This window comes from Vulpes lagopus, chromosome 2 (genome assembly GCF_018345385.1).
Source record: "Vulpes lagopus strain Blue_001 chromosome 2, ASM1834538v1, whole genome shotgun sequence".
NCBI lineage: Eukaryota > Metazoa > Chordata > Mammalia > Carnivora > Canidae > Vulpes > Vulpes lagopus.
This window is the reverse complement of record NC_054825.1, coordinates 49451148-49477552: the sequence shown is the minus strand read 5'-3', so window position 1 is coordinate 49477552 and position 26405 is coordinate 49451148. Positions and strand designations below refer to the sequence as shown.

The 26405-nt window shown below is 54.0% G+C and overlaps 1 protein-coding gene across 1 annotated transcript; it reads right to left on the bottom strand.

The window, feature by feature from the left end:
- Positions 1–973: 973 nt before the first annotated feature.
- On the bottom strand, positions 974–18388 carry CLN6 (CLN6 transmembrane ER protein). Its single transcript, XM_041746251.1, has 7 exons — positions 18175–18388; positions 11539–11653; positions 6588–6686; positions 5306–5494; positions 5048–5103; positions 4162–4284; positions 974–2613 (listed from the first exon to the last, which is right to left on the bottom strand). The coding sequence occupies exons 1-7, from the start codon at positions 18258–18260 to the stop codon at positions 2343–2345; spliced, it is 939 nt and encodes a 312-aa protein (XP_041602185.1). The 5' UTR covers positions 18261–18388; the 3' UTR covers positions 974–2342.
- Between the last annotated feature and the right edge of the window lie 8017 nt (positions 18389–26405).

The following is a 26405-nucleotide window of genomic DNA, read 5'->3' as shown; positions in this document are numbered from 1 at the left end:
TGCACTTGGGAACTTCTGGGGACCTTCTCCAGTAAAATGCCCAAAGAGGTCTTGGGCAAGAGGGACACGAAATCTCCAAGACTGATAACGGGCTGTGATGTCTTTTCCATTTTAAACGTTCACTTTCATATCTAATTTTTTAAGATTTAGAGACACACAGGGAGACCGAGGCAGAGAGACGGAGAGAGCGCACCTGCGGCGGAGCAGGGAGGAAGGAGAGGGACTGTCAGGCCGGCTCCCCGCCAAGGGCAGAGCTCAGTGCGGGGCGCGATCGCAGGACCCTGCAATGGTGACCTGGGCTGCAATCAAGGGCCAGATGCTTAACTGAGCCACCCAGCAACCCTCATACCTAATTTCTTATTCTTTTTTTTTTTTTTTTGCTGTTTTAGCCAGGCCTCCCCCTTTGCCACCACCCCTAAAAGTTGTATGAGCTCCAGGCCCCACACAACTGGGCCTGCTCAGAGGCCACCAGCAGGCAGCTGTGGAGAAGAGGCCCAGAGCGGGTTGGAAGGAGCAGCATCCGGCCAGGAAGGAATCCAGGGACGACGCCAACATAGAGCACCTCCTGTCCCGGCTAACGGGAGCCCCAAGAAGTCCCGGGGGCCGCATGGGGAGTCCGAGGCCGCGGGGGTAAGTGGCTCCTCAAGGCTCAGTGCCAGCTTCCAACCAACCAGCCTCCTCACCTTCCCCAAAGGCGCCCTCTCTGTTCTGGCCTCTGGAAGGAGCTGGCAGGGGGGCAGGCGGCCTGGAGGTGCCCCTCCTGACTCCCCACCCCCATATCCGCAGCTCCTCTGGAGAGGGCTGGGACTGACTGGGAGGAGCCCCCCACGCCCCAGCATCCCATGAGGGGCCCGGGAGGCCGACGGGCAGCAGCAGCACCTGCTCTTAGCCACAGGCCTCTGCCCGGCCCCAGGGCACCCCCTCCACCCCGCCAAGTCACGCAAGTGAAGCAAGAAGCGGCCACCAGCCAGGCTTGGCTCCACGCTGGTCTTTATTCACACGTCCCTCCACCCGTCCGACCAGGGGCTGGGGGACCTCTAAGGGGGGCTGTAGAGGGGCCCCAACATGAAAGGAGCTGAGGCCTGGGGCTCCCTGAGGACACAGGAGAGGCGCAAGGCCCCGGGGAAGGCAAGGCCCCGAGACCCCCAGCTCGCGGAGCCAGTGCTGGCTGGAAAGGGGGACTGCGTGGGCAGCTGTGTGGGCACACCTGGCCCCAAGGCCGGGGGGACGTGGGCCTGGGGCGTCCTGCTGGGAGCGATGCCTCCCTTTTCTGGGAGCAGGGCCACGAGCAAAGGCTGAGACAAGGCCTCCGGTTCCCGGCCCCCAACAGCCCCAAGAGCCCCCCTGGCCCTCTAATGGGGCTCAGGAAATACTGGGAGCTGCAGCTCAAACATCCCGGGCAGGCTGCCAGGAAGGGGTGCCGCAGTTCCGGTGGGGAGCAGGGAGGCAGCTTCCAGTAGAGGGAAATGGCTGGAGGCCCTGAGACCGGGCTGTGGTCAGGGGAGGCGGCTGGCCTCCGGCTCTCCAGGGTTGGGTGGCTCAACACTCCGTGTGACCTGAGTTTGGGTGGGGATCTGAGGTGCACGTACCCTACCCGGGGGTAGCAGAGGTCAGTGACAGGAAAGAACTTTCCATCCATCCCAGAGGCTGCCCCAAGAGGAGACCACAACCAGCCCCCCGACACATTCTGGGCCCTGAGCCCCGCCAGTGCAAGTGAGGCCCAGGGGAGGGATGCGCTTTGCTCAACAACGCCCAGAAAGTGAACTTAACCTTTGTCACCCGGCCTGCAGGGTCAGGGCAGGTCTAAGGGGTGAGCCAGGTGGGACGGTGACATGCCCAGTCCCCTCACTGCTGCTGCCCCACCCACCTACACAGCGTGGTCAGAGGACACCCCAGAAGAGACCAGCCCACGCAGCGCGTGAGGAGGCCCGGCTCCAGTCAGGTGCACGAGAAGGCAGGGCCCCGACCTCAGCCTGGACGCACTGCCTGAAACTATATCCCAACCTGAAAAGATCCAAACCAAAGAGAAACTTGATCCAAACAACTGAGTATTATGATGGTGCACTCTGCACATGCGCACGCGCGCACACACACACCTGTCCGAGTGCACGATGCACACCCTCACCAATGTCCTGTTACCAGTTACACATAAGCAGACACACATACATACGCATGCGCGCGCGCACACACACACACACACCCTTGTCCATGTGCACAACACACATCCCTACCAATGCCGTGATGCCTGCACATCCACGGGGGGATACACACATCCCACACTCACACACTCGCTACAGCTCATCTCCCTCCAGGCAGGGCCCCGAGTGGCCGCTGCCTGGGACTCAGGGGTGGCTGCTGACGTGGAGGGTGTAGAAGGCCCAGGGCTCGGGGACGTAGATGACACCTGGGTACTTCTTCCTGAGCACGGGGTCGTTCCAGAGCCAGGCGACCCACAGGGCCACAAGCAGGAGGGTGAGAGCAAAGGAGTAGAAGAGGAAGAGGCCGTTGCTGTCCAGGAAGAGGCGCTTCCGCTTCTGGTGCAGGACAAGAGCCAGCATGGCGAAGAAGGTGAAGATGAAGAGGATGAAGATCTGGCCCTCGGTGACCAGGTACCTGGAGAGGCCAGCGGGTGAGGTGAGTCGGGGCCCATCACAGCTCTGTCCTGCCCGGCATCCCTCGCTGTACCCACATACCAGGGTGCCCTCCCAGCCGGTCAGAGCAGCTCACGTAACAGGGGTCTCAGGGAACCATACTACTCCGAGCCACAGCCCCGTGGGCAGCATGATAATTTGGCTCGTATAGCTGCCATTTTTTAAAATGTTGAGTTTGTTACCAATGTTTAAGTAACAAAGTAGCAGAAAGTATGGATTTCTGGTTTCTTTGGTCACATTAGGCCCCTATTCCCACATGACAACAACTGATTACAGGAGAAGGCAGCCGTCCCCTCTAGAAAGAGCATGTGGCTACTGTTTGCCGCACTCCCCACCACTCCCTAATGCTTCCTCGATGCCTCTCTGTTACCAGCCTGGCTCCTATAGGCATTTGAGTCTGGGAATGCAGTTGCAATTCATAGGGGTGGTCACTTCTGTCTCCTTGAGGGCTGGGACAGTCCCAGACCTCCCAGGGTTCTCTGCAGCTCCCAGGGCAGTGCTTAGCACGTGGTCAGGAATCCAGTAACATGTGTTGTCTGGTCCACTCCCCTGCCTCCACGGAGAGCCAGGATGCTGACCATTCCACTCGAGGAATTATAGCTCTACAGCTCAGTGGCTGTGTGACCTCGGGGAATTTACAGGACATCCTGGAGCTTCCGTGTTCTCTCAGAGAGGGCATAAATGGGCCTGGCTCTCCGGAGGTAAGACCTGCAGGAACTGTGTACATCTCTTACTCGGAAAAGCGCGTGGCTTAAATGGCTGCTGCTCCTATTGTGGCTACCTCCGCGTTAACACCCTGTGGGTAAGAACTGCACAGAAAGCCCTGCCCATGTCGAACCACCTTCCTTCTTGCTGTGGGTGCCACTCATTCTTTCTCGCCCTGTCGTCAGGGGGCATACCAATTGGCCCTGGTCCATCCTCTCCGCAGGGCAGGGGACAGACCCAGGGATGGACCCTAGGGATCTGGCTCCATGAAAAAAGACCCTTCTCATTCTGAGGCAAGCTTCCCATCAGAGAAGGGTCCGGTCCTTCCCAGGACATCCCGGAGCCTGTCCCTGGGGCAGAAGTGACAGAGGAGAGGTAGGAGCCTGGCTGAGGCCGGAGTTGCCACGGACTTCCCCTTCTCTGTCCTTGTCACCTTCATAGTGCTTTACAGTTCACGAAGCCTCCTTCCGCCCTGCTAGATCCTCGCCATCTCCTGAGACGGAGACGAGCAAGGACTGTCCCACTTCGCACAGGTGGAAACTGAGGCCCACCAGGCTCTATGGGTTTGGTATTACAGGTGGATTCTGTTGGGCCCAAGGTAGCACTGGGGTTCTGTGAGCTGGGGCAGAGGGGCATGAGGGTGGAGAGGCTGCACTCAGGCCTGGCCTCCCGGTGACAGAGAGGCTACCACACGGCACTGCCACCGTCCCCGCTAGACAGAGGGGGAAGCAGGAGCCCAGGGCACGTTTTTACTGCCTGGCTCACTTGGCGCCCCCGCCCGCCCCCCAGGTCCAGGTCCACTCACCAATAGTAGAGGCCACTGGGCATGGCCAGGAGCAGGGCTGCCCCCGGCATTGAACTCTCGGCCTTGGTGGGAGTGAAGCAGCCACTGAAGTATATGAAGAGGATGAGGAAGAAGGGGACGTACCTGCAACAGGGAGCGTGCCTCAGGCTTGTGCACACCCTCCCGCTCACCCAGCGCTCCCCCCCCCACCAGCCCTCCCGGTGGGTCCTCCCCGGGCTGGGGGGGGCAGGCTGGGGTCCAGGCTGGGGCACATGCACATCAGAGGCCCACAGGCCGCCTATGCTGCGGGGGGCGCACCTCCCTGCGCGGGGAGGGGGTCTGAGGGGGTGCCCCCCACCTACTCCAGGGCTGGGGACCACAGGCTCCAGGTCCTGCAGGGGCTCTGTGAAGCCCCCTCACCGGTGCCCGCCCCCGCCGCCTGGGGGGGCTACACTCCCGGCCCGCCCCTCCTCCCTTCCCCGGGGCCCCCCGGGAGGCCAGGCCAGGACCCCGGACACGCGGGAGGCCCCCTGAGCGAGGCGGCTGGCTGCACCCGCCCCCCAGCCCGCTCCCGGCCGGCTGTCCCGCGAGGTGGGGGGGCTGCGCACAGCTGGGAGGCTTCCGCCGCCCTGGGGGTGCAGGGGGGCTCTCCCGGACTTGCAGGAGCGGGCACGCAGCCGCGCCCCCCGAAGTCCAGCCGGCCCTCCTCGCCTCGCCCCGACCTCCCCCCTAGACCCCGGGCTCCGGGACGGGGCCTCGGCCGCGCCCTCCCCGCGGCTCCGGGGGCGCAGGGCCGGCTGCCGGCTGCCCTCTAGTGGCCGCCGCGGGCACTGCCGCGCCCCGCTCCCAGGGGCTCCCGCCCGCCCCCCGCAACCCCGGGCACCCCGGGCCGGGGCCCATCACTCACCACATGCAGTGGCCCAGGTACTCGTCATAGTAGTAGAGCAGCTCGAAGGAGTCAATCTGAGGGCGGCAGGTGCACCGGGAGGTGCCGGGGCGGGCCTCCCCCAGCCGCCCTCATACCACCCCCCGCCCCCCCTCTCCCAAGGGGTCCCTCTCCCCAGCAGGGCGCCTCCAGCAGGTCAGGAGGGCGGGCGGCGGGGCTCTCTGGCTCCAGGACGGCCCGACCCACAGGGCTTTGCATGGGGGGGGGGGGAGGCCTCACCAGCGTCTCGGGGTTCAGATTCTTGATGATGGGGTTCTCGCGGACAGACAGGTGGTGCTGGTAGCCACTGAAGAGCAGGCGGTGGTTCACGGAGTCGCCCACCAGGTGGATGCTGGCGCCCATGACAAAGGTGATGATGCTGACGTAGATCACGGAGCGGGGCAGGGTGCGAGGGGACCGCTCGATGAGCTGAGGTTGGAGGGAGGCCGTGGCTCAGCCTCCACCGCAACAGGAGACACCCCTGCGCCCCCCTCATGCCTGGGGTCGGATGCATGCCACGGGCTGAAAAGTCACTCCGGAATTGGTGGGTCCCGGAATTGGTGGGTCCCGTTAGCAGGCTAAGCCAGCCTCCAGTCTCAGGCAATCCCCGTGAAGCCAGCATGAGCTGGGAAACAGCACCCCCTTTCCCCAGGGAGCAGACTCAGAGGGACTAGCTGATTGCCCAAGGTCACACACTAACCACATGGTAGAAGTGACAGCCAGGCCTTCAACACAGGCATCCAGGCACAATGCCCGGCCCTCTCCCTACCCCCAGGTGTGCCTCTGGGTGGCTGGGCTGGCTCAGCAGTGGGACCCTCTGGTTTCTGAGCCACTGGCCCATGGTAAGCACAAAGAAAATGTCAGGGAAGTGTGGTGGTGGTGGGGGGGGGTGGGGTGAGGGGAGGGCAGATGCTTTGGAAACCAAACTATTTAAGATTCCTCTGAATTCTAGCATCATACCTTTCTTACTTTTGGAGATTAGAAGCATCTTTCCAGAAATAAAATGATGAGGATGGCACATGGCAATAGTTGTTTTAAGAGCCCTTACTTGCACCTGCCAAGCCGGCGGCCCTGGCTAGCTCTGTGCTCCCAGATCTCCAGGCCAGAGTAAAGGTCACCTCCACTGCTGCCACCTGGACCCTACCCGCCTTCCCAACTGGTCCCTGACTTCTCCCCCAGACAACCAGCCCAGTCACTCCTTCTGCTTCAGCTTCCCCAAAATTACTGTGGTTTCACAAGCATGGCCCTGTCTTCGGGTCCTTTTGCCTGAGCACCTCTTGCACATCATCCCCTGGCACACCAGGATGAAGCCCAAATCAAACAGCCCTCCTCGGGGAGGGCTTCTGCATCCCTCCTCGCCAGGCCCTTGGTGTGTCCCTCTGCCACAGCCTTCACCCCCCCAGGCTCAGGAAGGGTAGGCCTGCTTCCACTGGCCTCCATGACTCCCAGGGCTTGGCACCAGCCTCCTGCCAGGGAGGAAGGATGAGGGTGAGAAGGGAGGGCAGGGAGGCTGGGACTGTACCTTGAGCAGCAGGAAGGGCGTGATGATGTTGTAGGCCATGTGGAAGTAGTCCCCTACGCTGGGCTTGTTGAGTGGAAACCATTCGAGTGGGAACACCAGCTGGGGAGCAAGGGAAGAAATGGTGTTCACCCAGGCCTGGAAGGCCCTCGGAGAGTTGGCCCCCACCTCCTCCACACATACTTAATTCTTTCTGTGATCTCTGGGGATCCTCCTGGCAGCCCTAGGGTACCCAGACAAACTGAGTCCCAAAGGAGGTATCCCCAGGCACACAAGTAGAGGCAAATCCAGAGCCTGACTCTACGCCCCTCTCCCAGTGGGTACTAAATAAATGTCCCTGGGTATTGGTCTGGTAGTTAGAGACTACTTTGGGACTTCATGGTGCCACAAACTTTCTGGGTGACCCCTGGCAAGTCCTTCTCCTGTGTGGGCCTTGGTTTCCCCATCTGCAACACAAGAGATGTGGCCCAGGTGGTCTACTTGGGCCCTTAGGGGTCTGGCACTTTCCAGTCCTCTGATGATGAAAAGATCTCCTGACCGCTAGGCTCCATGCTCTAAGTACTGAGCATGGACCACTTCTAAAAGTATACGTCAGGAAACAAAGGAGAAAATAAGTGAGTTCTACAAAGTAGCTTCAGTTCTTTCTTTCTTACCTTCCCTGAGAAAGGAGGCAGGCCAGGGGCAGTTCCTCTGCCTGGCAAGCCCTCTCTTACTGGTCTACCCCAGTGAGTCCTGGCCTTGTTGGGGTCAGTGTGAAAACCCCTGTGCAAAGTCAAAACATGTTATGACCCCCCAAACTGGACTTCCAGTATCTGTTGATTGAGGACACAGGCAATGACCACAAATTTCAGTTGAAATCATAAATGTTTATCTCTTTTAATTCAGAAATGCCATGTTGGTTAAAACTAACCTGCACATATAAAACTCCCAGGATAGAGGTCTCTGTTCCTCTCTTTTTCTCTTACTCGGTGTGTATCTCTGTATCTTCATCTATATCAAGATATATATGTTGGATATATACACCACATCTTCTTTATCCATTCAATTATTGATGGACACTTAGGATGCTTCCATAATTTGGCTATTGCAAATAATGCTGCAATGAACATACGGGTGTATACATCTTTTCGAATTGGTGTTTTCATTTTCTTTGGGTAAATACACAGTAGTGGAGTTACTGGATTGTATGATATTTCTATTTTTAATTTTTTTTTTTAAAGGAAACTCCATACTGTTTTCCACAGTGGCTGTACTGATTTACATTTCCATCAACAGTGCTCGAGGGTTACCCTTTCACCATGTGCTCACCAACACATTACTCAGTCATAAGAAGAATCTTCCCACTTTGCAATAACTTCTTGGTCTATTATGCTAAGTGAAATAAATCAGAGAAAGATAAATGCCGTATGATTTCACTTATATGTGGAATCTAAAAAAACAAATGAACAAACACAGAAACAGAATCATAAATACAGAGAACAAACTGGTGAGTCCCAGAGGGAAAGAAGTTGGGGGATGGGCAAAATAGGTGGAGGGGATTAGGAGGTAAAAAATTCCAGTTATCAAATAAATAAGTCATGAGGCTGGAAAGTACAGCATAAGGAATATAGTCAATAATATTGTAATAATGCGGTGTGGCACCTACACTTAAGTGTGGCAAGCACAGCATAATGTATAGAATTGTTGGATCGCTATGTTATACACCTGAAACTAAAATAACACTGTATGTCAACCATACTTAAATTTCTTTGAAAAAAAAAGATACATGTGATGGCTGAAATAGTCTTTGTGATAGGAAAATATCAGAAACAGGCCGACTCCTCAACTAACCAGGATGAGCCGAATACGTTACAGCACATCTTTACTCTAGCAGGTGAAGTAGCCATTATCAGAAATGACACCTTGTATGTACGAACATGAAAAGACAGTCATTGTATATTCTAAAGGAAAGCAAGTTGTAGAAAAAGGCATAAAGTAAGATCTCATTTTAATTAGAAAAGGAAAAAGAATGTGTGTTTGCAGGAGCAGAGAAAGGAGTGAGTAGCTGTGCCCCAAACTGTCCGAAGTGAGACTTAGAAGGGGAGAATCTGGGCAGCCTGGGTGGCTCAGCGGTTGGGTGCCCGCCTTCAGCCCAGGGCATGATCCTGGAGACCCGGGATCGAGTCCCACGTCGGGCTCCCTGCATGGAGCCTGCTTCTCTCTCTCTCTCTCTCTCTCTCTCTCTCATGAACAAATAAATAAAATCTTTTAAAAAAAATAGAAAGGGAGAATCTAATACTTCTTCATACACCTGGGCATTAGTTGACCTGTTACAATTAACTACATACCACTTTTATGGCTTGTACGAGTTTGTTTTTCACTATCACAAATTTGGGGACGTCATGCCAACATTTCAAAAGCTCCAGTGTATATATGAGCTTTTCATATGTATACTCTCCTAACAAGCTCACTTAGGTGGCTGGGTGGGCTGAGGAAGTGATGTGGGCCACCACATGGGCCACCATGGCCAGTTGTGGCTGAGTCCTAAGGAGTGAGGGCAGAGGACAGCCATGAGCCTGCTCCCGTATTCACTTCCCCCCTACTCCTTAGCATCAGTTTGATGGGCAGCTCCTTTGGTCCCTAGTATGTGGGACCTTTGTGCGGGAAGGGAGCTCAGAGCAGCCAGGCCAACCAGCCTTCTTACAGATGAGAGAACCAAAGCCTAGCAGACAGTGACTTGCTTAAAGTCACCCACAAAGCTGACCAGGTACCCTGACTCTTGGCTCAGGCTCTCTTCTTTCTCCCACACTGAAAAAACATAAATCTTACAGAGAGTCTGCAGAAAGGAAAAACGGTATCCACCCCAAGTCTGCCCCAAAAGTGCTGCCAGAAAAGCTTTCTTTGTTGTTATGTTAAAGATTTATTTATTCTTTTATCTGAGAGAGAGAGAGAGAGAGAGAAAGGGAGAGAAAGAGAATGAGCCAGGGGGAGGGGCCGAGGGAGAGAATCCCAAGGAGACTGTGCTGAGTTGCTGAGTGCAGAGTCTGACTCAGGGCTTGATCCCAGGACCCTGAGATCCTGACCTGTGCAGAAATCAAGAGTTGCCGCCTAACCAACTGGGCCACCCAGGTGCCCTAGAAAAGCTTTTCTTAATTCCCTTCAAGTGTCTGACTCACGTATACAAGATGTTGAGATTGTCACTGACTTGCAATCCGGCACTATGCATGCCACCGCCACAACTTTTCTCCCAAACGACCCAGGCTGCTCCAGACTGTCCATGTTTAATGGCCAGATAATGTTCTCTATACCAGATACAGAAAGCTGATTTGCCCAGCACCTACTGCTGGACGCTGAAGTCACGTCCCAGGTAAGCAACGCTGCAGGGAACACCTTTGGTTATAGAGGCTGTTGTCTCCTTGCTGATTACATCTTCAGGGCAGATTCTTAGAAGGGGTCTTACTGGGTCAGGAGGGTTAACATATTAGAGTTCTGGATATATACAGGGCAGGAAGGGGGTGAGTGCCTGGGTGCAGGTGCTGGCTCTTCCCCTTGCTATTTGGGCCACCCCGAGCTAGTTAACTGCCCTCTCTATCCTTGGGTCTTCCCATCTGTAAAATAAGAGTGGTGAGGTGAGGATCCAATAAATTTAAACACATAAAGAGTTTAGAACAGAGCAAGCACTCAATGTATGTTAATCACTATTCCTACTTTCCTATTATTATTATTATTATTCCTTCAATAAGAGTGCATTGAGGGGTGCCTGGGTGGCTCAGTCCATTGAGCGTTTGACTCTTGATTTCGGCTCAGGTCATGCATGACCTCAGAGTCCTAAGATCAGCCCCAATTTGGGCTCTGCGCTGACTGTGGAGTCTGCTTGGGAGTCTCTCTCTCCCTCTCCCTCTGCCACTCCCCTACCCACCCATGCAAGCACTCTCTAAAATAAATAAACCTTTAAAAAAATAATAAAAAGGGGCACCTGAGTGGCTCAGTGGTTGAGCATCTGCTGTCAGCTCAGGTCATGATCCTGGGGTCCTGGGATTGAGTCCCACATCGGGCTCCCAGCATGGAGCCTGCTTCTCCCTCTGCCTGTGTCTCTGCTACTCTCTCTGTGTCTCTCATGAATAAATAAATAAAATCCTTTGAAAAATAATAATAAAAATAAAAGTGCATCAAGCATTTATGCCAAGCACTTTTCTAGGCTCCTAGTTATCACTTGGACAAACTGCTTTCCAAAAGGGCTTTGCTAATTTGCATTTCCACTAGCATGTGCCAGGTGTCTGTTCCAGTATTGGATATAGTTATCTTTACCACACACACACACACACACACACACACACACACACACAAATTAACCACCTGGTACATGGTGCTACCTCACTCAATATATTCACATTCTGTTATCTATCTATCTATCTATCTATCTATCTATCTACCTACCTACTTATTACAAGCCAGGGGTTTCAGTGCTCTTTCTGCATTAATCTCTGTGGAGGCCACCACTGTACACTGATGCATGAAGTAGCCCTGGAAGGAAGGAGATGGTTTCACAGACAGCACTAAAAATTACCTGGGGCGCAGAGTCATGATACACAAAATCAACCTAGACTCTTTACCTCCAGAAAAATAATAGTATTATGCCAAGGCTGTGGGGATGCTCTGCTTTCTTTCCCACACCGCACAGTATGGCTTGGTGATTTGGCTAAATCTGGGTGTGGGGTGGTGGGATGGACAGAGACACAGTATCACTGTTTAGGGCCACCAGTTCCCCTGTGAGAGTCAGGGCACAGTATGACGATGCAGGCCCTCGGGACCCCCACTCGCTGGCACAGTCACAGAGCTAAAGGACACGGAAACATCCAGGTCTAGCCTCCCAGTTTACTGTAGGGAAAGTGACTTGTCTAAGGTCACTTGGCAAATTCAGGTCACACTGTGTCCTCACTGCTGGTAGGGGCTCTGTCCACGGCTTCACACTCACCATGGCGATGGGGCGGCCAAAGTCCAGAACCCAGTTCTGCAGGGTGAAGTAGAACCAGAGGTCGAGGTGGAAGGGAGCTGTGCCAGCAGCTTCATCAGCCTTGCCAGAGCTGTGCCTGAGAAGCAACCAGACAAGAGGGGTCAGCTCTTCTCTGCTCCCATGGGAACCTTCCCCCTGAGATGAGCCACAGAAAGGTATGGGGACTCGAGGGTAGGGGTATTCATTGCCAGGAAGAGCTCTGCTGGAAATACTGGCTCTGAGGCCAAGGGGAATGCGTCCTGGGAATGGATTCCAGCTGCCCCAACATTAGCTTAGCTTCTCCGTGATTCAGGAAGGAAACTGCTAAACCAGCAGTTTCTCTGGGGGCGTTCTCACCTATAGAATAACGGGGAAATGAACTAGGGCAAAGGATGCAATGTGGCTGGAAAATGCATCTCATGCTGATAGATGACAGCAGTGAACCTTTATTGAATACTTGCTGTATTCCACGCGCATTCTCATCTAACTCTTTTAATCCTTACAGAAACCCTTTGAGGTTGGAATATTAGCCCCATTTTACAAGTGAAAAAGCTGAGGTCCAAGATGTTATGTAACCTGCCCAAAATTATAGACAAGTTTTTTTTTAAGACTTTATTTATTCATGAGAGACACGCAGAGAGAGAGAGAGAGGCAGAGACGCAGGCAGAGGGAGAAGCAGGCTCCATGCAGGGAGCCTGATGTGGGACTCGATCCCGGATCCTGGGATCACATCCTGGGCCAAAGGCGGACGCTCAACCGCTGAGCCACCCGGGTGCCCCTATGGTTAAATATTTGCACTCAAATGATTAGGCTCCATAGCTTATAGTTATGACCTCGCTGCCAGCATCATGTCCACAGGGATTGGGCCACCAGATGGGCATGTGACCTGAGCTGGAGCTATCAGAGCCCTCCAGTGAGACCTGCCTTATAGACTAAAGACTGGGACCAACAGGCCCTTTCCCTCAGATCCTGAACCAGGCAGGAGGAAGGAAGAATAAGGCTGCTGGTGTCACTCATCCACAGTGCAACGCTCCAGCAGGGACACCCTGCAAGGTGACACAAGAAACATGGCAAGAAGTGGAATGCCATCTGAAAACACATCTTTGGACACTTGTCCCTCCTGCAAAGCAGTTAGCCATCTGCTTTTCACAGATAAGCTGAAGTTCAAGGGCCAGTGAATATGCCACTTCCTCCAGGATGGCTTTCCTGATGAAGCTTTTCCCAAAGCCCCACCAGCCCCACTCCAGGGGTGCTTCATCTCTAACCCCCAGTCTCACCATGACATCATGGGTCTGGAGTTTTGCTCTTACCGAGCCCCTCAAGAAGATGAGTGACTTTTAAGGTTCTCTCAACTCATCAACTTCCTCATCAGAGTCCAAATCCTCTTCACAATGTCCCTGACACTACTTGCATGCCTCCGGTGACGAGAAGCAGCCTGCTATTCCTAAGATGATTTGAGGTGTGAATTTTATTGCTCTATTTATGCCAAGAACAGGAGCTGTGTGAATGGTCCTGATCACCCAGAGTTCTCAGCTCAGTTCCTGGTTTGTGCTGAGAGATTACTGGATGATTTAAAACAATCTCAATTACCAGTTACTCATTCTTTTTACTGGCCAATATTAGCTTAGAGGCGACATGAAGGGTTCCCTCTTCTCTGCACTGCTATTGCTTCTGTCACTTTCTGGGATTCCTTTCAGCCAATCTAAGCATGGCCCACAGTGGGCTGGTGGAGCAGCCCAGAGGCAGAGGGGCAAAGCTCCTGGAGCGGGAGGAGGGGAGGATCTCATCATCCTCTGGTGGCAGGCAAGACAGGTGGAGGGGGCCTCTCTTGGGTCAAGCCTGCTTGTCCCTTCTACTCAGCGTTCCCGTCCCCCACATTTATTGAGTGCTGGTGTGTGCTGTGCTAGGAGCTTCACCTGCACCATCTCACTGAATGCTGGCAGCAACCTGCACGAGGCTGTTCCCCTCTTGTGTTGCAGAAGAGGATACTGAGGCTTACAGGGGTTAAGTGCTTAGCCAAGATCACCCATGTAGTAAGGCGCTGCAGCAACTACTCCTTTTGTCAGCCAACTTCCCACTTCAAGCTTCTTCTAGTAAGAGATGATGTTTCCTTGGCCAAAGGCAGGGCTGGTGACCTAAGCCAACCCAGTGGGGCTTTTCCAACTAGAGTTGGTGGAGAGAGTGTCTTCCCTTCTGGCACTGGGGTGCTAAGGCTGCAAGCCCAGGGCTGCCTGTGGCCAACGCGTGCCAACCTCAAAGGGCAGCCAGGCAAGAATGAAGCAACCCTGCAGAGAAGACCAGAGAAAAACATGAGGAAAAGCCCGAGAGTTCTAGGCAACCCCAAGCTAATGGTTTGGCCACATGAACCAATACACTCCTTTTTTGCTAAAGGTACTAGAGTTCACACTAGCTTTATGTCACTTATCCAGGAGCCCTGAACAGCACAAATCCAAACCTGTGTCTTTATGAACTCAAGACCTGTGCTCTAAATAGTTTCCTATTCTGTTTCTATTATAATAAACTATGTGACATATGAAGAGATCAGAATGATAGTTTCCTATTCTGTTTCTATTATAATAAACTATGTGACATATGAAGAGATCAGAATGCAAAGCCTGTATGAAGGAAGAGAGCCTGGAAGCATGAATAGGTGGATTTAAGTAGGCAGAAAAGCAGGAGAGCATGATCAAAGGCCTGGGGTGAAAGTGAGGAAGGCACTGCATGGAGTTGAGTGCCTGGGCTTATTATCGGCTGAGACGAAGAGAAGTGAGGGACTGGCTGGGCTTCAGGCTGGGCAGATATTCGGAAATTCAATGTGACCATTGTTCAGAGATGAGTCTGAGATGAACAACTGGCTTAGAGGGTCCATGTGCCCTTCCCTTTAGTGACTATTAGTCAAGGACTCAAAAAGCAGATGGTGAGAACCTCCAGGCGTAAAGAACTTGGCAGGAGAGAGGATAAACTCTCAATGTTTTATTCTGGAAACCTCCAAAGTGGTCAAAGAGTAGGATGTTTGCTACAGAGAAGAAAGGTATTTTGAAAGCCTGGAGAAGCACTTACGAATGGGTCTCTGGAAGCTGCGGATACCTAGTATATACTAGGGGCTCAGCCATTATTTCCTCTTCTACCGAAGGGGGCATCTCAGTTAATGAGGATCCCTGGTTTAGCAGGGCAGGAAAAAAGAGGCAGATCCCACTCAGCTTGGGAATCAAGACTGGTTAGCATCTGACTGGTTTTCTTTCGTTGGGACTGTGACTCCAGGTGGCAGATCACAGAGGGCATTGGCATCCTCTCCGCTAGTTCTTGTCCTGGGGATGAGCAACCTCAAGCCGGTCCCAAGTTCCTGACTCCACAGACTTCACACACTGAACCCCCAGCCTGTGCCAGCTCTAGATCTGTCATCAGAAACTACAGCTGAGAACACTAGTGAATGGCAGGTAACCCAAGACAAGGATAGCCTTTTCTCTCCTCCACAGCTTTACAAGTGTACCATATGAGGGAACTGACACCATGACAGGCAGGGACCACATAACATACAGCTGAAATATTCAAAGCAGTCAGCATGTGCAGGACTGCCTGGCAGAAAAGGAAGGACCCAACCATGGTGGAGTCAAGCAGGGACCCATAAATGGGAACTACAGAGGGGATTAATTTTGGTTCTATATAAAGAACAGTAAAATACCTGACATGATGGAAAGCTTGAACAAAAAATGAGAAAGTGAAGGCATATAATAAGAAGGGAAAAGAAAGGCAATTAGAAACCCCAGGAGAAACAAAAACAATATAAGACAGCATATGGTACTATCAAACATTCCTTGGCTTTGCAGGGAATGTTTACATGGCTTAACTAATAAAAATATTGTATACTGATTTTCAAAGTTTAGAATCCATTCACACACAAAACATGAAGGCAATTATGCCTTAAAAACAGCAGGTAAATACCATTACCCTTAAGAATATGAAAGCACCCAGGTGGCTCAGCGGTTTAGTGCCACCTTCAGCCCAGGGTGTGATCCTGGAGACTGGGAATCAAGTCCCACATTGGGATCCCTGCATGGAGCCTGCTTCTCCCTCTGCCTGTGTCTCTGCCTCTCTCTCTCTCTCTCTCTGTGCCTCTCGTGAATAAATAAAGTCTTAAAAAAATAAATAAACATTATCTTAGAAGCTACACAAGATAAATCAAGAAATGGCAGTTGAGTACAGCTTTTAAGGACATGGACTTTGGAGACCACCTGGGTTCACATCCTAGCTTTGCCACCAGCCAGATCTTGAGCAAGTTACTTAATCTCTCTTGGGCCTCAATGTTCTCATCTGTAAATTGAATGATAATAGCAGATCCTATCTCAAGAGTTGCGATTGAATTATTATGTGCAAAACATTAGAGCAGGATCTGGACCACAGAAAGTGTTACATAAGACTTGTTAATATTTTATTTATTTTTTTAAAGATTTTTATTTATTTATTCATGAGAGAGAGACAGAGGCAGAGAGACAGGCAGAGGGAGAAGCAGGCAAATAGTAGGGAGCCCAACATGAGACTTGATCCCGGGTCTCCAGGATCACACCCTGGGCTGAAGGCGACGCTAAACCGCTGGGCCACTGGGGCTGCCCACTTGTTAATATTTTAAAATATGGATTTAATTATGGTAGAAACAGCTAAAAGAAGCTACTGTTGTCTCTGGTGCCAGGGAAAGGTGGAAGAGAGAACCACTGTTTTTTTACTCTAAGCCCATCTGTATTATTTAACGACAGGCATGTATTACTTTGATAGGAATACAAAAAGTGTCAACAGCACAGGCAGCTGGAATGGGCCACCTTGAAAGGTGTCATTAGAGGCGTGTAAGCAAAGCATGGGGGCAGAAGAGGAAATCTAAGCATTTTAGGAACTAGACAAGATGATTCTGTCTATTGTGTTCAGCAACAATGATACTGAAAATGGTCATAGAGGGTGGCAGTCAGTCCTCGTGCCATTCCCAGGGAGCACGGTGGCCGGTAGTGAGCTCATACAGGAGTAAAGGTGAACACTGGTCCTCAGCAGCCCAAGTGGAAGTACAAGCAGAAGCCCTGGGTTTAGATCCTGGTTCTTGCAGGCAAATGATGTAATCTCTCTGGGCCTCATATAAAAAAAAAAAAAAAAATATATATATATATATATATATATATATATATATATATATATGTTTTTGTACAGACAGAAAATATGTGTATGTTTCCATATAATACAAAATATAAAAAGACTAAGATACTGCATATGGAAGCCCCACACGGGAGTTAAAGTGGCGATCATATGTGATACCGACGACTGTTCTAACTGGGCTGCCACAGTTCAGGGCAGTCAAAGATCCCCAACTTGAAGGGGATCCAGAAGAGAGATGACCCTCAGTAGCAGAGGAAAGAGCTACCCTCAGCCAAGTCTCTCAGACTCTCCCCTCATCCCAGATCATACCAGGCTTTCTAAAATTGACTCTGAGCGCACTAGTGCTCAAAAACCTTCCATGGCTCTCCTGTACTTGCAAAATAAAGGCTGTATTTTTAACCCGCCATTTAGGGCAGGAGCTAGGGTGAGGCAAGGTAGGCACACAGGGCTCAGCATTTAAGTAGGCACAGTTGCCTGAGGGTGAGCGTCTCCTTAAATTTCCTTAAAATACGCAGTCTAGGGGATCCCGGGTGGCTCAGCGGTTTAGCACCTGCCTTCAGGCCAGGGCGTGATCCTGGAGACCCGGGATCGAGTCCCCCGTCGGGCTCCCTGCATGGAGCCTGCTTCTCCCTTTACCTGTGTCTCTGCCTCTCTCTCTCTGTGTCTCTCATGAATAAATAAATAAAATCTTAAAAAAAAAAAAATGCAGTCCAGGCTTCCACTCTAGTCCCAGTCCTGCGGCCAGGAAAGGCCCTTCCCATTCAGTCCACATCCTCTCGCTGCTGTGCACCGCAGACCACCTGACTTTCCCCAAACTTTCCACCACCTCCTCCCCCGACTGGAACCTTCCCTCCCTAGTCGCCTACTGAATGCTCTGAGCCTCAGCTCGGGGCCGCTTCCTCCACGAAGCTCTCCAAGACGACCTCAGCCCCTTGGGGCTTCACCTTACCCACCTCTTCAGTGCCCGCCGCAGCACCGGGCAACCAAAGATGCCTCCTTAAAGCGAGGGCCTGTACGACGGGATGAAGGCAAAACGGGGGGGGGGGGGACTAAAAGGTGGTTCCCGTGCTCCCCCCCACCCCTCCGAGTGAGAAAAGCCCTCCTGCTCTTTCCTCCTCGGCAGGCGAGCTTCCACACGTCGCTCCCGTTGACACCAAAACCCCAGTCCTACTCCGCTCAGGGGGACCCCGAGGCCGGGGCCCCGGGGCGCGCAGGTGCGTCGGGGCCGAGCGCGCGCCGCCTCCCCGCCCCGTCCTTGGGCCCCTGCCGGGCCTCCCGAGGGGCGACGGTCCTCGAGCCGCGCGGGCAGCGGGGGCGGCCCCGGGAGGGGAAGCGCGGTGGACTCCGGGGCAGCGCAGGGCGACCGCGCCGGCCCCACGGCCGCCCACCCCCGGCCCCGCCAGCCCCGCCCGCCCCGCCCGCCGCCGCCGCCCGCGTCACGTGGGGGCCGCGGCCTCGCTCCCCGCGCCGGCGCGCGCCCACCTGGCCTGCAGGAAGGAGGCGCCCGGCTGCGCGCCCGCACCGCCCGCCGCTCCCGGATGCTGCCGCCTCCGCGCCGCTGCCTCCATGGCTGCCCTGCCTGCGGCCGGCGCCTCGGCCCCGCTCTCCAAGTTGGGGGAAGCACAGTGCGGCCGGGCGGCGGCGGCGGCGGCCAGAGCGGCGGACACCCGGCGCGGGGCGGGCCGGCGGGGCGGAGGCGCGGGGGCGGGGCCTGGGGCGGGGCCGGCGCCGCGGGGAGGTGGGCGGGGCGGGGGCGGGGCCTGGGGCGGGGCCGGCGCCGCGGGGGGAGGCGGGCGGAGCCGGAGAATCGGGGGGCGGGCCGGCGCCGCGGAGGTGGGCGGGGCGGGGGCGGGGCCGGCGCCGCGGGGGAGGTGGGCGGGGCCGGATGCGGGGGCGGGGCCCGGGGCGGGGTCAGCGCCGCGGGGGAGGTGGGCGGAGCCGGGGGTGGGGGCGGAGCCGTGAGGAGGAAGATGGGCCGCGGGGAGGTGGGCGGAGCCGGAGAGGCGGGGGCGGGGCCGTGAGGAGGAAGAGGGGCCGCGGGGAGGTGGGCGGAGCCGGAGAGGCGGGGTCGGCGCCGTGGGGAGGAAGAGGGGCCGCGGGGAGGTGGGCGGAGCCGGAGAGGCGGGGGGCGGGGCCGGAGGCGGGGGCGGTGCCGCGGGGGAGGTGGGCGGAGCCGGGGGGCGGGGGCGGTGCCGTGAGGAGGAAGAGGGGCCGCGGGGAGGTGGGCGGAGCCGGAGAGGCGGGGTCGGCGCGGTGGGGAGGAAGAGGGGCCGCGGGGAGGTGGGCGGAGCCGGAGAGGCGGGGGGCGGGGCCTGAGGCGGGGGCGGTGCCGCGGGGGAGGTGGGCGGGGGCGGGGCCTGGGGCGGGGCGGGGCCGCGGGGAGGTGGGCGGAGCCGGAGAGGCGGGGCTCGCCGGGCGGGGCCGGGCGGGGCCGGGCGCGGGACGGGCGCGGGACGGGCGCGAGCCGGGCGGGGTCTCCCGCGGGGAGCGGGGCACCGGCCTGCGCGCACCACGCGGGGGGCCCTGTGGGGGGCTGGGCGTTCCTGGGGTCGTCTGCGACCTCCGGGCGGAGGCTTCGCGGAGCTGGCTGAGGCCCAGAGCCCGGCAGATGCTCCCCTGGGGAGGAGGCGACGCTGGATTTCCCTTGTCCTTGGGGAGACGGACGGGGCTGGGGCGAGGGGGTAGTTAAGGTCCGTCCCCCCTGCGCTGTGCGCTCTCCTTTTCCAGATGGAAGATGTCGTTTCCTAAAATGTCACCTCCGTGGCCCTTGACGCAAGAATTAAATAATGAACAGGATAAGAGGATAAGACGTCTTTCCAAGTCTGGGGGGCGTGGAGTAGGTTGATGCATTCGAATTCTGGATTTGTCACTCTCTTGGACGTTGTGGCTTTAGAAAGGTCACTTGCTCTCTCCTCCTCTCGAACGTATTAACTCCCTGCTGTGAGCAGCGCCCTGTGCGGGCGGGAATGGACAGGCCCTGCTCTAGTAAGGCGCGCGTTTGGTGCTGGGAAAGGGGCCCTGGTAAAGGGTGTGAAGGGGGAGGTATCCTGCGTGGTGTGAGCAGAGACTTGGAGGGGGTGGGGTCAGACCGGGCTTCTGGAGGCGGGACATCCTGCTTGTCACTTTGGATTTCGGAGCTGACCATGAAGTCTGCTCTGGAGTGGAGAGAACACAGTCAGTGTGGAACAGTGTTGCAGGCAGGGGGAACAGCCAGTCAGGAGGCGCAGCATCCAGAAAGAAGCCGGTGTTTGGAGGGAAGGGAAGTTCAGCGAGAGCAGCAGAGTACACACAGGAAGAGCAACAGGAGGTGGCCTGGGGAAGGGTACAGATGAAGAGGGCCTTTATCTTGGGAACAAGAGGAAGCCGTTCAAGAGATCTGGGGCACGGAAGTGGCACCATCATGTTTGCATTTTAGCGTGGGGTGGAGGAGAGGAGGCAACACTGGACACCACCAGGCAAAGAATGTGGTGTGTATCTGTCCTAGTGAGGGTCCTGCCCTGCTAGCAGGCACCGTGGGAAGGAGAGAGATGATGACCTCAGTTGTATGGGGGATACCATGGCAGTGCCTTGGGTGTTGGGTGGGGAGAGAAAAGTCCAGGCTTCGGCCGGGTTCTGCAGCTGGGTGGATGGTGGAGGTGCCCTCTGGGAAGTGGGTCAGAGCAAGTTTAGGGTAAATGAGAATTCTTCCTTGGATATATGCTTGAGGTGGGTCAGGAAGGCTGTTGGGCCCATGGATCTGAAGCTTAGGGCAGACCTGGGAGTAGGGCAGACTGACGTATGAATCAGGGGAATATAGATGACTGTCTGAACCTAACAGGCTGCCTGGGGAGACAGTGACCCTGTGAGAAGAAAGAACAAGGGGCAAAGCCCAAGAACAATCAGCAAGCAGACTGCTGGTTTCAGTCCTGGTACTATTCCTGACTAGCTGTGACACTTGGGTAAATTGCTCAACTGCTCCTAGCCTCAGTTTACTCATCTGCAATGAGGTGAAGTCTGTTGCATCTACTGTATTGGGGCTGTGATGATTCCATGAAGTAATGCATATGGAGCGCTCTACACAGAGCCTGGCACTGGCGGGTTTGTTCTTTACCGTAGCCTGACCCTGGGCTCTGACCCTGGACCTGATGTTTCCTGAGAGACGTGCGGGGTTTGAGCCTATTTCCGTTCTGTTTTCTTGCCTGTCCTCTCTTTTGGGAGAATTTTATTGAGTTTTATTCCTTCCCATTTTGATCAAAGCCCACATCCTATCTTGGCTGTGAGAGGTGACTACCTTGGGGTCATTTTCCATCAGCTCCTTCCTGGGGTCCAGCAACCCACAGGCCACACACCCTGGTGCCCACCCCAGCCCCACTAGAGGGCATGTTGGCTTTATAGTTTTTTACTTTCCTTTGCTTCTCATCATGTCATCATAAGCAGAGCTGATGTCCCTATTTGCAGCAGAGAAAGTGCCCTGAGCTGATCCCTAAGGTGAGCCAACAACAATGCTCAGACTGGATCCCAGGTTTGATTTGGGAGAGTCTGATCTTCCTTCTACAGATTGCTCTCTATGTATATGCCAGAGAAGAAGGATGGAGGCTTCGGGCTCCGACCCCAATCTCTTATTCTCTGCTGGCTTTGCAAGCCTGCTGGGCTTCAAAGGAAGGGGCATGAAGTGCCTATGATGTAATATCAATTTAATAGCACCCAGGGTTGGGCTTCCAGCCATGAGAGGATGAGGCTGTGTGGAGGAAGCTTCTCTGGCCCATTTAATTCTCCAGTCCCTTAAATATCACAAATCTACTTCCATCTGGAACTGGCAGCTGCCCCGAGTGGAGGGGAGCCCAGGCTGGCAGCGGGGCCTTCCTGAAAGAACATGATGAACAACCCCTGCACCCCCCTGTCCTCAGCCTGCTAGGATTATCACTCTTTCCTGTGACTGATCTTTAAGGACCCTTTAAGAACATCATCTTCGTGTGCTCTCAAATTGCACTGACATTTGGGGGCCAGGGGACAGAGCAAAATTGGCATCAACCCTTGGGCACTGGGGAGTACACGTTTCCGGAGATCTTGCTTGCAACTCTCTGGGGACATGGATCCTGCACACAAGAAGGGCAAATGGTCTCAGCCCTGAGCTGCCATTCTATTAAGCCACATCAAGGAACTTTTCAGCTAGGAAGGTCCTTTGGGATTATCCAGCCCAGTGGCTTCACCTTTTATGTAGCAGATGTTCTCACTCTTTTTCAGCTATAGCTGTGTCAGATACTTTTCTGATACAGCCATACCTGTCTTCCAGGTGTTTGCCACCTATTTCATTCCAACATAAGCCAACTGCACCCACTTCCCCTCTGGACTTCTGGCCTCAGAAGTGCAGGGGTGTCAGACACTCTGTGGGGTGGAACTTTGACCAACAAGAGACAGGGATTGGCAGAGAAATCTTTGCTGCTTCTTTCTGGATGAACTGTCCTAAGCTTCACAGAGCCTATTTTATTTTATTTTATTAAGTTAAATTCAATTAATTAACATACAGTGTATTATTAGTTTCAGAGGTAGAGATCAGTGATTCGCCAGTCTTATATAACACCCCGTGCTCATTACATCATGTGTCCTCCTTAATGCCCATCACCCAGTTACCCATCGCCCCACCCTTGTCCCCTCCAGCAACCCTCAGTTTGTTTTCTATGATTAACAATCTGTTATGATTTGTCTCCCTCTTTCTCAGAGCCTCTTTAGAGAAGGTCCCACAGGATCTAGCATCGTTGCTGCTCGTGGTGGCCACCTCAGCGAAGCTCTCTGTCCTCCCCTGCCTCACCTCCTTTCCCTCACTACAGCTTCCCTGGCACAGCACTCCCTCATCAAGCGGCAGCACACACACTCTGCCTCGAGCTCTGCTTTTAGGGAACATGGGCTAAGGCAGCATCTGGCAAGGATGCTCAGAGTAGAAAGTGGATACAAATGGGGCCACTCTGGGTGGAGAGAAACTGGGCCCCACATGCCATCCCTTGTCCCTTGATAACAGTTTCCAGGATGATGACCCCGGCGCCTCGACAGGGCTGCCTGGCAAGCCTTTGATCTCACCTATTTCTATCACTCAGCAGTGGAAGCAACTGAAACCTAAAGTCACACAGCAAGTTAGAAGCAGAGCCAGACCAGAATCCGGTCTCCTCCCTCCTAAGCCAGCACTCTTTCTTTCAAGTTCATTGAAGAACTTCTGAGAATGTTTCTTTTTCCCAAACATCTTCCAGCACAGGCTGCCTGGAGGAAGGCCCTGCTGCACTGCAGCCTCCACCTGGGGGGCCTGACACACAGAGCCTTGAATGCAGAAGCAGGGACCCGGGCAGTGGGGGCAGAGAAAGACGAACTGGGACAGGGGAGAAAGGCCATCCGAAAACACCTGGTCTGGAGGGCGCCTGGGTGGCTCCGTCAGTGAAGAGCCTGCCTTCAGCTCAGGTCATGATCCCAGGGTCCTAGGATGGAGCCCTGCATCGGGCTCCCTGCTCAGCGCAGAGTCTGCTGCTCCCTCTTCCTGTGCTTGTAGCTCTGCCTACTTGTGCTTTCTCTGTGCCAAATAAATAAATAAAATCTTTAAACTTGAAAGAAGAAAGAAAGAAAGAAAGAAAGAAAGAAAGAAAGAAAGAAAGAAAGAAAGAAAGGAAAGAAACACCTGGACTAAGGAGGTCTGCATGCAGGAAACAGGGATGAGGTGTGGTTGGAAGGCTGTACCAGGACAGGCCCCAGGGAATAGTGGGCGCGCAGAAGGAGCCAGAGATTGGCCTCCATGTCCACTGGTGGCGCCTGGGGGACACCTTGTCCAGGCTGAATTCACCTTTCAGGAAGCAGAGAGGGTGACCGGCAGCCACATTTTGGGGAAAAGAGAAAGAGGTGTGTGCCTCAGGCTGCTTTCATGAAGATCCTTGGGGCTGAGACTCCTAGAAACAACCTGGGGACAGGTTGGTGACAAAAGGGGATTCTCTATTATAAGGATACAGGGACATCTTAGGAAATCTAAGCACAACGGTACAGCTGGGTCTTGGAGAACAGATGAGACCCAGGGTCTGGATTGGAGAATCCAGAGAGTCACTTTATTTATTTATTTTTGAAGGTTTTATTTATTTATTTGACAGAGAGAGCTCACAAGCAGGCGGAGCAGCAGGTTCCCTGTTGAGCAGGGAGCCTGACATGGGGCTCCATCCCAGGACCCGAGCTGCAGGCAGATGCTTCACCCACTGAGCCACCCAGGCACCCCCAGAAAGTCACTTTGCTCCCACTCCCTTTCTGACCCTGTCTCCAGGAAGCATGCACTTACCTGCATTTTGGGGAATATGACAGCAAATGGCCTCAGCCAACAGCTTCCAAGTTCACTTCTCTTTCATGGTGCTACACAGGATGAGCCCGGACGCTTCTGGGCACAATTCTGAATGCTCAGGGAAGGATTCTGGTTGGCCTGGCTTGGGGCAGGTACTCCCCTGGGCTGATCAGTGAGGCCAGGTGCTGTACCAGGGCTGCTCCCTCTCAACCGGCCAGGCAGGGGAAGGGGGGGGGCAGGCCACTGCCTTGGGCTTGCACCTTGAACAAAAGCCCTGAGACAGGAGATTCTGTGCTCTTTCTCTACTCTTTAATGAAAGAGCTCCTGCGTCTCCCTCTGCCTGTGTCTCTGCCTGTCTCTCTCTCTGTGTCTCTCATGAATAAATAAATAAAATCTTAAAAAAGAAAGAAAGAGCTCAGTCTCATCTACATGTGGCTGTAAATTCAAACCTTGTCCATAAGCCTGCCTCCCCTCTCAGCCCAGAGCTGACCTGTGCTCAGCCAGCCCCCGAGCCCCCCATCTGTTGTTGAGAGATGGGGAAAGCTGAGAGGGCCCTGAGCCCCCCATTCCCACCCCCCCCCACCCCTCCACCACAGTCCTAATGTTACATCCTTAGCACTGAAACGAACACTAGTGGAGTTTATTTTGATTTGATTTTTAGACTCCTTTTTCAGGCAGGTCAGGGGCCTCAAAAGAATTCCCAGGGACCTAGTTTCTGAGCCTGTGGTGGAAAGGCTGTTGCAGGCTTCTAGAACCAGAGTTTGGGTGGTGTTTTCTGCTTTAGGAGTCCATAGTTTCAAAGTTCAGAAAGGAATTCAGGGACCTTTTCTTTTGGTCGTAACTAACATGTATTACACAATTGCTGTGTGCTATATATGTCCTGATCTCAGGACTTCTAAAGATTAAAAAAAATTTTTTTTAAAGATTTTATTTATTTATTCATGACAGACAGAGACAGAGAAAGAGGCAGAGACACAGGCAGAGGGAGAAGCAGGCTCCATGCAGGGAGCCCTATGTGGGACTCGATCCCAGGACTCCAAGATCACGCCCTGGGCCCAAGGCGGCGCTAAACCGCTGAGCCACCCAGGGATCCCCACCCCCCCCACATTTTTTCCTAAATATTTATTTACTTGAGAGAAAGAAGTGTGAGAATGTGAGAGGGTGAGACAGCAGGAGCCAGATGGGGAAGAGCAGGGGGCAAGGGAGGAAGGGGAGGAGGATCAGAAGCAGATGCTGGGCAGGAAGCCAGACTCGGGCTCCATCCCAGGACCCTGGGACCATGACCTGAGCTGAAGGCGGATGCTTAATGGACTGAGCCACCCAGGCACCCCAAGGGGTTCATGTATAGGATTTCATTTAATCCTCACAACCACCCTAAAGGGTAGGAATAACTTTTACCTCACTGACAGATGAGGAAACTCAAGCATAGAGAAACCGAGTCACCTGCCCAAGACCACATAGCCTGTCAGTGGTGTAGTCCTTCCTCTGGGACCTGAGTGGTTCAGAATCCCGCACGAACTGCGGGCACAGGCCCTGCAGGCCTGAGGGAGTTTTTCCTGTGGCCATAGCAAGCAGTGAGTAAGATCTGCTTCTAAAAAGGGTTTAAGATGGGGAGCCTGGGTGGCTCAGGGTTTGAACGTCCAACTTCGGCTCAGGTCATGATCCTGGAGTCCCGAGATCAAGTCCCACACTGGGCTCCCCGCAGGGAGCCTGCTTCTCCGCCTGTGTCTCTGCCTCTCTCTCGTGTCTCTCATGATTAAATAAATAAAAATCCTTTAAAAATAAATCAAATCAAATCAAATCAAATCAAATCAAATCAAATCAAATCTTGGCTTCTCAAGGTATCTTCATAGGCCTGATCCTTCAAAAGTAGGATAACCATTCACCAGGTGGACAGCATGCTGCTGAAAGTGAGGGCTTTGAAGAGAGAAGCCTTAGGTAGGATCTGGCCCTTTCCAGGTTGATTGAGGGCGGTGTGATCCTGGAACAGGCACCCAAGCTCTCTGAGTCCTGGTTTCTTCACCTGCAAAATGGAGACAATCACAACAGCCACCTTCCAAGGTCATTGGGAGGCTCAACAAAGGTGGGAGAAGCTTGACAACTTGTGATAATCAATCTGGTGGTAAGAAAAATGTTTCCTGAGAGGAAGCTCTGGGAAGGTGATGCTTAATCCACAGGAAGCACTGACTAGAAGATCACTGGGGCCTTGGTGGCTCAGTTGGTGAAGTGTCTGACTTGATTTCAGCTCAGGTCATGATCTCAGTCGTGAGATCCAACCCCAAGGCAGGCTCTACACTTAACGAGGAGTCTGCTTGAGGATTCTCTCTCTCTCTCTCTCCCTCAGCCTCATCCCCTGCTTATGCTCCATAAGTAACTAACTTTTTAAAAAAGACTAGAACATCAGCACCAACATGGAGGTCATCTAAAGGAC